Below are 13,076 nucleotides of genomic sequence, written 5' to 3' on the forward strand. Positions count from 1 at the left end.
GAGTCTTGGTCCAGGAATGTGGGTCCACGTGCATCTCGGGAGGTGTGTGTGCAAGTGTGATGTGTATTCTTGTGCGTGTGTGTGCATACGTGAATGTGTGCAGCACAAAGGTAAGATCGGCTTCCTTTGGGAAAAAGCACAGGACGCTGGACATTTTCAGGACTGAACTTCTGGTTGCCTTACTTTTCTCACATACGAAGGGCATAGTGGGGTTTTTTGCTTCTGAGCAGCACCCAGGCAGGCTAAGTGGGACCCTGGGAATGCACCACAAACATTCCAGACCCTCCCAGTCCCCAGCCCAGGTGGGATACCCAGCAGGCAACAGCCCCAGCCTCTGTGCCTGCCGAGGTAGAAGTCCAGCGCTGGCCTCGGGAAACCTGGCTTCAGGAAGACTTCTGGATGCCCTTGGATCTGCCTTTCTGGTTAAGCGTTGGAAATGACACGTGTCAATTGTCAGGCGCGTGTCTGTGGAGGCTGGCTAGGGTAGTAGGTAGACACACAGGCTTGGGCGTCAGTAAGACTTGGAGTCAAACCCCAGCTTCTCCCTTTACACACTAACCTTGGGCTTTAAGTTTGTCCCAGCCCCCTAGCCTCAGTTTCATTTTCTGTAAAATAAGGTCAAAATACCCACCTCAGAGCTCAACGGTAAAGATTAAACAAAATATAATTAAGGCTAAAACGTATGTAACCCTTACTATGCACGAGGCACTCCTCTGTAATTTTCATATATTAAGTCATTTAATCCTCCCAACAACCCTTTGAGGAAGGTGCCATCAGTATTCCCACTTTACAGATAAGGAAACTGAGATTCACTGAAGTAACATAAAATGCACATAATTGTACAACTAGTAAGTAAATGGTGGCCCAGGATTTGAGCCCAGGTCGATGAGGCTCCCAGGACCTGCTAAATATTTATTGTAAAATATTAAATGCAGGCCTGGCCTGTAAGCACTCAATAATTGTTGTCATTCTTAAGCCTCCCTCCCAATGACCAGGGTAGCAACTGAACTTCAAGGTCAGCAGACATGGACTCAGGTATTTATTCCAGGAAGTGTTCCAAGAAATGATCTTCCTTCAGGCAGCTAAAGCAACAGCACCCCGACTTTACAGAGTAGTGCATAGACACCAGAAAGGTGGAGTGAGTGGGCCAGGGTCACACAGCAGGAAGCGGAGGCCATGGTGGGGAGGGGCTCAGGTGGATGGGAAGATGAGGAAGCCACTAAAGACGCTGTCGGCCTCTGAACCCTGGTAAATGCGGCCCTTATTGGGGTCTTTTTCAATCCAGACCTGGTCTCCCTGCTGGAGCTGGAACACCGTACCGCCGGACACCACCTGGAAGAGTCCTTTGCTGTTGGTGTCACAGAAGCCCAAGGAATGCTGGACTTGGCCCCTCCCAAAGGACACGATGGACAGGCAGATGTCCCACTTGGACACCACCTGGAAGGTGAAGTAGTAGTAACCCGGCACAGTGCAGATGAACCGGCCCGAGTGGCTTTGGTATGGGCTCTCCTGGTTGGTGATGACCGTGTCAAAGATGACCACGTTGCCGCCCATCGGAGGGTTCCGTCTCACGGCCGAGAAGGCTGGCTGCAGCTGGTCCTGGACGTTTCCTGGGTTGCCCTTGATGCCCTTCAACCCTGGGAGGCCAGGGGGCCCCAGGGGGCCGCTGGGCCCTGGGTAGCCCATTCTGCCAGGTTTTCCAGGGGGCCCAGGCTCTCCTTGGTCTCCTTTAAGGCCACGGACGCCTGTCCGGATACCAGGGGCCCCTGTGGGGAGAAAGGCCAGATTGGGAGTGAGAGTCCCAATTGGTCTAGTGTCCTCCAGACCTCAGGGAGGTGGCTGGGACCCCGGACGGCTGTGGGATAGAGGATAGGGGGAGTGTCTGGGCCTTCAAGACATTGATTCTGACTGGCTGTGCGTGACCTTGAGCATGTGTCTCAACCTCTCTGAGCCTCAGCTTCTTTATCTGTAAAATGGAGAGAAATGTGAGCAGGCACTTGGGAGTGTCAGGTTCTGGGCAAAGCAGTCCACTGGCTTCACTGTACTCCTGCCCACAGCCGTGCACTCCACACTCCCCCCAGGGCACTGACCTTGACTTCTTCAGATTCAGGGACTACATGTAGGATGCCTGTGTGCAGATTGTTTGCAAATGCCTATGCAGATCTTTCTGGTCTGCTATGGACTGGGAGACTCAGGGCGATTACATGAGACTTTCCTTTCTTGCTCTGGTCGTGCCCTCCTCCCTTTCCCTTCACCCTTAGCCTTTTTTCTAGAACATGAGAGTTTCTGAAGCCTGAAGGGGCAGGGAAGGGGGAAGCAGGGACAGAGTTGTGGGGAAGCTGGAAGCAAAAAAGATAGTTGCCATGAATTGATCCCTCTCGATGTGCTAGGTGGGGTTATTTCTCCATTTTACAGATGAGGAAACTGAGTCTCAGAGAGGATCAGTAAGTCGCTCAAGGTCACACAGCAAGACAAGGGCTCCTGAGTCTAAAGCCAAGGGCATTAATCTTTCTGGTAACTGAACAAAGGCCAAGGACTGAACACAGCTTTGGGACCTTTCATATTCATTGCTTGCAGGGACCCACTGTCCAGAGGAGGAAGGTGAGGCCAAAGAAAGAGGACCCAGGCAGTAAAGGGGAAACAGAGAGGCCACTGGGGCCTGTGGACATGGCCTTGGAAGAAGGCTAGGCCCCCCTCAGCCCCTGGGACCAAGTGCAGACTGGAGAGGCTTCAGCTGTGGGCCCAGGTGGACTCCTGTTTCTCAGTGCCATCCCGAGCCTCCACCCTGGTGGCCAGGCGAAGCCCAGGGATGAGGGGCTGGGGTCCAGAGGGAGGGCTTACCCTGCTCCCCTCGCTCCCCCTTGAGGCCTGGCCGTCCCGGTCGGCCGGGTCTTCCTGCGGCCCCGTCCCTCCCATCCTGTGCTCGGCAAACGTCCTGGGTCACCGAAGAGGCCAGGGATATGGCCAGCACACCGATCACCAGCCAGCCCCAGGGGGCTTCCATGGTGTCACTGTGGAGACACGGGCAGGGCCTGGGCAGGCTGGACATCACACACTCACGCACACCCAACACCCACAGCTGAACCCCCCAACCCCGCCCAATTCTGTCTGCCTATGTATATCATCTCCCCGACCATTGCACACACAGCCCCTCGAGGGCCTTCAATGTCCACCCTCCATCCAGCTCCAGGGACCCCAAACATACACACAGAACCACAAACTCACACAGATACACACATGCAACTGAACATACCCATATAGTTACACACTCAGACACACGAACACAGCTTTTTCCTCACACACCTACATGACACAATAAGCAAACTCAAAAGTCCACCACACACTCCTGGACACACAAACTGACATGCCCCCCCACCCTCACTCACCTGGACACACACAGTCATACACTCCTACAGATGACTGAACAAATATTTATTGAGTGCCTGCTCCCCGTTTCATTTACACCCTCTCACCCAGATGGCAGAGCTGCGCATACACACCAGAATTCACAAACACCTGACATACACATCTGCTCCCTCCTCCACACACTCGGCCCCTCTCAGCACTCACTGGAGGACAGAGGGCTGACTGACACCCACTATCCCTTCGTGGGACCCCTCTGCTGGGCTCTGACACCCACAGCCTTTTCCCAGCTTCTTGTGTTTTGCAGGGGGGGGGCAGGCAGGACCCAGGAACTTTGGTTACAGCTGATGGGTCTGTCACTACCTCCCCCCTCCCCCAAGCCCCTGGAGTTAAGGTCCCCCCACTCACTCATTCTGGGTCCTAGATCAGGGTCGTTTCCCCCCCCCCCCAACAACACTGTCCTGGCACAGAACCAGCCAGCAGAGCTCTCCCTCCCTCCCTGACCGGTCCAGCCTCCTGGGCCACCCCTCCTGGTTCCCTGAACTTTACAGCTCCCTCCCTGTCAAGCGCTGGCCTCACCTGCGTCTGGTCGTCAACGCACTGGATACTCCCGTCCTTCACCCAGGGACCCCTGTGGGACACCCAGCAGGGCGGTGCTGGCCTGTGGCCAACTTTCACATCCCTTCCCACTTCCCCTTCTCCTTCCCTGGAACTGCCCCCAGTGTTGCCCTAGGGTCACAGGCCTGCAAGGGACATTTTGAGCAGACCTCAGCAAGACTGGGACATGGGACATCCTACCCCAGCCACAGATGGTGTGGGGACAGGGACAGCAAGGCGGGAGTCTGCCGGGGGGGCCGTGGTGGGGATACTGGGCAGAGCGGTGAGACCCATAGAGGCCTAGAACATCAGGGCAGAAGGAACCTTTACAAAATCAGTAACTTGTAAGACTTTTTCGTGATTATGAAAGCAGCATGTATTCATTGCCAAAGCTTGGAAATACAGAAATACAGAAGAAAGAAGAACAGTGCAGTAGTAATGGGAAGCTCAGTAATCAATCAGCTTCCTAGACCTGCCACTTCCTAGCTGCATGTCCTTGGAAAGATACTTAACCTCCTGGGGTCTCAGTTTGTTTGTTCGTAAATTGGAAACAACAGATTCTACCTTGTCGAATACTATAAAGTTTTAATGACATAATACATATACAAAACAGTGGACACATGGTGACCACTTAATAATTAGCTTTTATCAACATTTAAAAATCAGCGACAGAAGCCATCTAGAGAATTGCTGTTAACATTTGGATGGATCATCTAGCCTTACTCACTCTCACTGACGGGGTGCTCACTACCTGTCAGCACAGCTCACATTGTCATTGACAGCTTGGACCCGGAGAACATTTTTCTTTAGATTGATTCTGTCTCCTCCAGACTGGAGACCAATGTGTTCAGGCCTGGGCTGACCATGTCTTTCTGTTTCTTCCCATGACCATGTTTTTTGTCATTGTTGATGTTTTGTTTTGCTTTCCAGAGGGAGGAGGAGAGGAAGAGGAGGAGGAGAAGAGGGAGGGCTATTGTACCTGGGCAGGTGAAGACAGTCTAGGGCCAGGGTTTTCAAGCCTTTGGGACTCCTCTTTCATTTGCAATCTTGTGTGACATACAATATATATACAACAAATCTAGACGGGGATGCTCTGGTTTAAGGGTGGGGACACAGAGCTCCTCCTGCCAGACCCTCTACTGCTCCCCAGGATTCAGGGGCTTAGGGGAACTAGAATTTCTCTATGACCTTGGGCAAGCCACATCACTTTTCCAGACCTCAGTTTCTTTATCTGTAAAATGGGGATGATACGGTCCCCTCAGTGAGCTGCCGAGGGATTATATGAATATATGAGGAAGTTTATACTGTCAAACACCACATTAAAATAAGTCATCATTATGAATAATATCTGTGTGACCTTGGGCAAGTTACCTAACCTCTCTGAGCCTCACTTTCTCAAGATGAGAGAGTGGTGGGAAGCAGAGAACGGCAGAGGTGGCATGAGGGAAAAACAAATACTGTGAAAGGCTTCTCAAAATATAGTTTTCAAAATATTAAATACACAATTCATATAGAAATACATAGTGAGCTCATGTGAATTTTCTTTGTAGCTTATAAATGAAGGAACAAAGCTAGTGCAATGAAGGATATGAGAAAAAAATTTATATATACCTATATATGGTAAAAAAGATTCAGTAAAAACAAAAACAACCATAACCAAAAAACCAAGAATTCTGGAATATTCATAGGCTTGCTAAGTTACATACAAAACTGGTTAATGTTCATAGGGCAATAAAATCCTAACGTTGGGGCTATCTTCTGTATTGGAAAGAAATCATTTGCATCTCTACCAGACAAAAATAATTGGCAACTTATCAGTTTTGTACCAGCTAACAGCTATCTTTATAGAGCCTGGGCCCTAATCAATAGTAAATAATAAGTCAAGCAAAGTGACATTCCCCTGGAGTGTCAGATGATCCTTAGGAAGGCTTGTTAGACACTACTCGAATTTGACTTTGAAAGGACACCAGTTATCTATTTGCCTTATTTCCAAGTGTTGGATGATTTCACTTATCAGGCTGTTACAAGAGTATAAACACTTCCCAAGAAATAAAAGACATCGATAGTAATAAACATATCATTAGTGTGAAAAGTCATGGGTTGGCAATAGCTCTGTGAATGTCACAGCTGGGACACCTTCAATCAGAGGGGATGGCGTTCTCTTCCTTTTCTCCAGAGCTCAGGCTCTTGGAGGGGAGGGAGGAGATATAGGGATGAGAGGAAACCCCTTGTCATGCTTGTGAGGTCAGGATCCAGGAGCCCCATCCCACAGTATAGCCAAGGGTCTAAGGAATAACCAGAAAAATAACTTCGAAATTACTCAAATTCCTTATGGTGGAGTCACATCTCACTCAAGGGCTGGGTTCCAAAATCAGCATATAAGGCAATAATTGTAAATGGTCAGTATTACCCTTGGAAGAAATTCATAGGAAAGCGCCATGTTGGAGACTGTATTACCATTTCGGGATACTTCTATGCTGTCACTTTTAGCTTTGACATCAGAACAGATTTCTTGTTCTTCAGTTGCATATCAGTTGGCTAATATATACCCTCTATTTCAAAAAAAACAAAAACAAAAAAAGAAAGAAATTCAATCTTTAAAGTTTAGAGTTGTACTCAGTGGTGAGGCATTTAGACCACGAGAGGCTCTGGATTTGAGGCAGACGTGGGGACTGCAGGAAGACGCTCCAGAATAGGCTCCTTGAGGGTCTGGAGTGATGGGCAGCATCCCTTACCTTATTTTCATTGGTATCATTAGCTCTTTCTCACTCTGAATTTTACTAGGCAAAATACAGATAGTCAAATGTGCATATAATGTAACTCTGAAGTTCTTGTATTCCTTTTTTTTAATTAAAAAACATTGAGGTATAATTTACATACGGTAAAATGCACACATCTTAAGTGCCCTGTTCAATGGCTTCTCATGTAAATGAAGATATCCTTTACCACCACCCAGATCAAAATACAGAACATTTCCATCACCCCAGCAAGTTTTCTCGTGCCCCTTGCCGTACAGTGTCCGAGGGTTCTGCATCCACAGATTCCACCAACCGCGGGTCAAAAATATTGGAAAAAAATTCCAGAGTTCCCAAAAAGCAAAACTTGAATTTGCCTTGCGCGGGCAACTATTTACATAGTGTTTACATTGTATTTACAACTATCTACATAGCATTTACATTGTATTAGGTATTATAAGTAATCTAGAAAGGATTTATGGTATAGGGGAGGATGTGGGTAGGTTATATGCAAATACTTCTCCATTTTATAGAAGGGACTCGAACATCCTTGGATTTAGGTCTCCGAGGGGATACAGGGGTGTCCTGGAACCAATCCCCTGCAGATACTGAGGGACAACTGTACTCCCCACTCCCCGCAATGTGACCGGCGTTTCGACTTCTCTCACCATGGGTTATTTCTGCCTGTTCTTGAACTTCACGTAAATAGAATTGTTCAGTGTGTGTCTTTTGTGTCTGACTTCTTTCATTTCACATGCTTGTGAGATTCAGCTGTGTTATTGCTCGTGTCGGTTCGGTTTTATTGCCGAGTAGTCCTCCATTGCATGCATGAAGCGCACTTCGTGTAGCCCTTTTCCCGTTCATGGATATTTTCGGTTATGATGAAGAGAGCTGCTGAGAACATTCTCGTACAACCCTCCTCCTTGTGCCACCCTGTGAACGGATGTGCTCAAATCCCTGTTGTACTGTTTGAACACCAAGAAGGGGACATGGAGTTGACGTGGATACTCCTTCCTCTCCCATCCACTGCCCCACACCTCCCTCTTCCACTCCCTCTCCCTCAAAAACACAAACCTCCTGGACCCTCTACCCGATCCGCTTGTTCTCCTTTTCCCGGCTCTTTATTATGGAGATTGTCTTAATCTTGGTTTTCTTGTGAAATCCTTCCCCTCCTCTGGGACCTTCTGAATCTCTCCTTCCATTCACCTTCCCTCCACCCAAAAGATCAGGGTTTTTTTTGGGGGGGGGATGTTTGGGAATTGGGGAGGGAGCTGTCAGAAACTGCTACACGTTTTCAGTGCATGTTCTTTATTCTTTGCCTCTCTCGGCAGATAAAAGAGCTTTGCGGGATTGTTTTATGAAAAACGGAGGGCATTGTAGAACAAGAAATGATTTATTGTGGAGACGGAGGCAGCGTGGGTTCAAATCCAGCATCTGCCTCCCTTTTGCTCTTGCACGAGAGAACTCCTGTGTCTGGGGAATGGCAGTGACCCCTCGGACTGGGACAAGGTTTCTGATCAGTGTGGCTTGAACCTGGCATGTGGCAGGCACTTAGCAAAATTCCCACCTGCTGCTCAGGGGGCCATGCACGGAGACCAGTTGAGAAGTTTGCGGGGAAAAATGTAAAAAGAAGACCAAACACAGCACAAATGATTTTGCGGGGAGAGTAAGAAAAATACGAAGAAGACAAGCTCCCCTAACAGCTGGCCACAGCTGGAGACCAGCATCCTGGCTGCCCAGGAGGAAGCAGCCAAGCCTGCAAGGGGCCAGGTGGAGCCGCTCTGGGAGAAATTCCCAGCATGTAGATCACAGATCGCAGGTCGAGCTGGAAAGGTGCTAATGGAAGCCACCAGGCATGCAGGCAGATGAGATGTAAAAAGATTAAGAGGATTAGGAGAGAGTTTGGAAAACAAACAGTGCAGGCTGTGATAGCCAGCAAGGAGGACAGGCCTCTGCCTGGTGGGGGATGGGCCCCGGGTCCCGAGGGCTGCCTGGACTCCACAGCCAGGAAATGCGGCACCCAGAAGGCCTGGATAATGCGAACTTCAAAGGAGCTCACATAGATGCAAGGGGAGTAGCCAGGGGAAAGCCCCACCCTACCCCCACCTTTAAATCCCCCGCCACCCTTCTTCCCCCTATCCTCCTCCACCACCGCCCCCAACTCGCCGCGCAGAAATGACCTCCCTCATTTGCCCATCGCTTGGCCTGCAATTCCACTTTTACTCATTCTTTCCGTGGGGTAAGCTTTGCCTTCTCTGCGATGTTTTACAATTAAAGTTGTGTCTTAGTGCATTTGCAAGACGTTAATGGGCTCTACTTAGTGAGCCCTACTGCTAGGCTTAGTACTAGTGCTTAATATACTATCTAAAAATTTCATCATCACAACCCCAGGGAGGTAGTACTATGACAAGCCATTTTTACAGATGAGGATCAGAGAGGGTAAACAATCCCCACAGGTCACACAGCCAGTAAGTGGTAGTGTTATTTCCACCACAGCTGGTACCTTTCTGAAGATGTTCACTGGCATCCTGCAGATCGGGAGTCTAAAACAGGAACTCTGAAAGGGAGAGAGGAATGGAGGAGATAAAGTATTGGGTATGGGGACTCTGAAGGCAAGATTTGCCAGCTTCACAAATTTACCTCCCCTGTGCCAAGCGTTTTACGTATATCATCTCACTTAATTTACACAGTATCCTTACAGGGTAGTATTTTGGTTCATTTTTAAAGATGAAGAAACTAAGGCTCAGAGAGGTCAAGTGACATGGGTCTAGAGCCGCCAGATTTAACAAATAAAAATACAGGATGCCCAGTTCAATTTGAATTTTAGATAAACAACACTATGCATAGGATATACTTATACTAAAAAAATTATTCATCCTGTATTTTATCTGGCAGCCTACAGAGGTCACACAGCCTGTGGGTGACTATTCTCCCCACTCTTCCTGGCTCACTGGGAAGCCTATCTTGGTAGGAAGATGTGGGCTGAAGGGGATGCTTGTCTCTGCCTCCCAGGGGAAAGGGGAATAGGTGCCTTCATCTCCGTCTGGGGGCCAAGATCACTGCTCTTGTGGGCGAGCCAAGAACCCCAGCCAGGTTGTCCCACTGTGACCCCCCATATCATTGCCAACTCTCTCCCTGCCCCAGACTTTCATCAGGAGAGGCCACTATGGGCGGAGGCAGGGGACTTGGGTTCTACTCCCAGCTCTGCAGGGTGTCCATGGGCAGATCACCCCTCCGGGCCTCAGTCTCCCCATCTGTAAATAAGAGGGAGGCGTCGAACCAAAGCAGTAGTTCCCTGGGTCAGAGTCACCTGGGGGAGCTGGTTAAGGATACCATTGCCTGAGCTGCATCCCTACGTGTACTGCATTAGAATCTGTGAGGTGGGGCTTCTGCCGTTTTCATAGGTGCCCTGAGTGAGCTGAGGCAGGCAGCCCAGCACCTTTCTGGAGCTCTGACAGCACCTGAGGGTCTCGCCAATCTTGACAGGTGGGCTGGGCCTGCCTTTTTCATCGGACAAGTGGGGAGCAGGTGCTGAAGTGTCTAGAAATGCCTTGATGAAGTAGGAGAAGGGGAGGAAAGCCCAGCTTTGTTGGATTGGGTGGGGGTGGGAGGGAGGGAAGGTCACTAAATCTCCCTGGGGCTGAGACCATTTCCATCCTGGGAATTCAGAAATATTTCTTACATCTGAGTAGAGATTTAAGTTTTCCACAGCCCCTGCGTGCCTCACGTGATTCCCCGCCAGGGGACTGGTGAGACTACTGTTGTCAGCCCCGGTGAACTGATGGGAGGCTCAGAGAGGGCAATCAGTTTCCCATGTTACACAGCAGAGCTGGTCCAGTCTCCTGTCTCTGAGGCCGGGACTCCGCCACCAGCCCCACCCTAAGGCTGTCCTGGAAGATGTCCGGGATAGACAATGCCCTGCTCCCGAGGCGCTGCTTTCTTCAGTGTGACGTTCTGAGCCTCCGCCTCTGTCCTGCCAGCCACTCACAGCGGGCAATTGTCCTACACTTCGCTACCTCAGGTCCAATCTCCCTTCTCCTTTCCCTGAACGGGGGCAAGCCCAGGGGCAGAGCCGGGATTTGGGTGCAGGTCTGCGGTGATCAGCTCCTACTCATTTTTCCACCCACGGGGCGGCTTCAGAATTTGGGCTAATGACAGCTGCTTCAGCCTGTTTCCTCCCCCCCTTCCCAGCCCTCTGCTGATTACAAATAAACACCAGTCTACACGGGAGAGTAATTAACTCTCCAACGTGGGGAGAACTAATCAGCCTGGAGTTTGCTGCAGGTGGGAAAAATGAAGGCTTTTCCTAAGTATATGCAAATGACACCCCTAGTATGCAAACCACCCTCTCGGGCTCCCAGGAAAGGCTGTCAGAGCTGCCGGCGCCGGCTGCTGAGAAGGGAGAGGCTCTGGGAAACGGTGACCCCAGCTGCAGGGGTCCTGGGCCGTCAAGTTTAGGGAGGTTGGAGGGGTCAGCGTAGGAGTAGGGGGCTCACCTTCGGGGCTCCCCAGCACACCTGCCGTCCTTGTGTCTGGAGCTCTGCGGGAAGGCAGAGGGAGAAATAGGCTCAGGGCTCAGAGAGGACTGGCTTTGAATCACACCACTGGTCCTTGCTTATGTGACCCTGGGCAAGTCACTCCCACCTTCCTGAGCCTCAGTTTTCTCATTGAAAGATGGGGATACAAAGACACACTTTTCAGGCTTGTACTGAGAGTTGGACAGCACACAAAGTGTCTAACATGGCCTGGCATTTCAGTGTTCAGTAAATGGGAACTCTTACCAGAAAGCATCAAAATATGCCCATAGCATCCCTGTGGGTCAAAGACTCCTGAGTCAAGGCTCCGCCCCCTTGGGGGGCTCATCCTCTCCCAGGCTGCCTTTCAGGGCTGCAGTCAGTCTTGTGACTTGTGACTTGAAAGGCTTCAGGAATGGCCCTTCTATTCCCAGGTACGTTATTTCTCCTGCCTGGCCTGAAATTCTGGGCCAGGACTAGGGTAAGGAGCGTAAGGCTCCCAGGGAGGAAGATTTAAGGAGGCGTTCGCTCAGGACTCCGTGAGTGCCGAACTGAACCCGAGAGTGAACCCCTCCTTAAAATGTGTGCCCTGGGCGCCTCGCTCACCTCATGCGGGTCCAGGCTCTGCTGAAACCCCACATCTGTCAAATCGCCTCTCAGAGTTAAGCATTGTCCTTTAAAGTGCAGGGATGGGAGAGGGGAGCAGGGAGAGGGGCGCGAGGAAATTTTTTGGGTGGTGGAAATATTTTATATCTACACTGGGGTATCAGGTACACGGGTGTACACATTTGTCAAAACTTACCAAATGGTACATTTATGTGTATTTCACTGTATATATATTTTACTTCCATAAAACATAATTTTAAAATAAATAAAGTGTAGGTATCTTCTGGGAGACATCACACATTAATGTACAATGATGATGATGACCAAGGTGGTCATCCAGCCTCTGCTTGTATACCTCCTGTGACAGGAAGCTCACTACCAATGGAGCCAGGACATCACTTGTTTGGCAGTGGAACTAGGATTTGAAGCCAGATCTGACTCCAGAGTCCAAAGCCTTGGCCTCTACTCTACTGACTGTCCCAGGATTGTCTGTGCTTAGGAATCATCATGAGGGTTAAGTGAGGTGTGATACGTGAAATGTTTGTCACATATTGTGAGATATTAAGAGCTTCTGCACATCTGGAGACACAGGGGGATTGCACTTCCCCACCTCATCCTAGCAGTTAGGCGGGGTCTGGGACCAGTTCTGTGCAATGACGTGTGAGCATAAGTGACATTGCTGGTGCAAATCCTCTAACACGCTCTTGTTCTGCTGCTGCTGTTGTGGAGTCCTCATGTTGCGACGGTTAGAGCCACAGAATCCAAGTGGCCTGGCTCGCTGAGTGTCTGCATGGAGGACCACTGCCCTGCAGAGTCATCTGGACCACAACAGGCTTTGCAGGAGTGATGGGTAAATCTTGGTGGTGTCAAACCACTGAGGTGTGGGTTGTTTCTACAGCATAACTTCCTTCTCCTGACTCATACAGCACAGGATGGGCCTGACACAGAATGATAAGGACGTTGATATTGTTGCTGGCCTCATAGTGTGAACCACCCTCCTCCTCCTCTTCATTTTCAGGCTGTCGTTGTCATTGACAACACCCTCAAAGAACCCTTCGGGCTGCACCCTCCCCAGCTGATCGCCGTTGAGCTCCAGGGTCCTGGCCTCAGCCTGAGCTCTCCAGCACTGCCCAGACTTTCATCAGTTCTGTGTTGTCTAGGCTGGGCTCCCAGGATTCTAATATGAAAAATACCCAGATTCACCTCTGGAGAGCTTAAATTCTGTGGCAGGGAGGCAGATACAGAAATAACTCCCAAAGTG

General features: G+C 50.0%; 1 protein-coding gene across 1 annotated transcript; it reads right to left on the minus strand.

The window, feature by feature from the left end:
- Positions 1-1,026: 1,026 nt before the first annotated feature.
- Positions 1,027-4,001, minus strand: C1QA (complement C1q A chain). The gene is made up of 3 exons (XM_061187022.1): positions 3,943-4,001; positions 2,842-3,011; positions 1,027-1,766 (listed from the first exon to the last, which is right to left on the minus strand). The coding sequence occupies exons 2-3, from the start codon at positions 3,002-3,004 to the stop codon at positions 1,192-1,194; spliced, it is 738 nt and encodes a 245-aa protein (XP_061043005.1). The 5' UTR covers positions 3,005-3,011; positions 3,943-4,001; the 3' UTR covers positions 1,027-1,191.
- Positions 4,002-13,076: the final 9,075 nt, after the last annotated feature.

This window comes from Eubalaena glacialis, chromosome 3, assembly GCF_028564815.1.
Source record: "Eubalaena glacialis isolate mEubGla1 chromosome 3, mEubGla1.1.hap2.+ XY, whole genome shotgun sequence".
NCBI lineage: Eukaryota > Metazoa > Chordata > Mammalia > Artiodactyla > Balaenidae > Eubalaena > Eubalaena glacialis.

Excerpts from the sequence above, each read along its gene's own strand:
- C1QA (XM_061187022.1), bottom strand. The coding sequence starts at position 3,004 with ATGGAAGCCCCCTGGGGCTGGCTGGTGATCGGTGTGCTGGCCATATCC. Across the intron at positions 1,767-2,841 it reads GGGGGAGCGAGGGGAGCAGG|GGGCCCCTGGTATCCGGACA; the intron begins GTAAGCCCTCCC and ends TTCTCCCCACAG.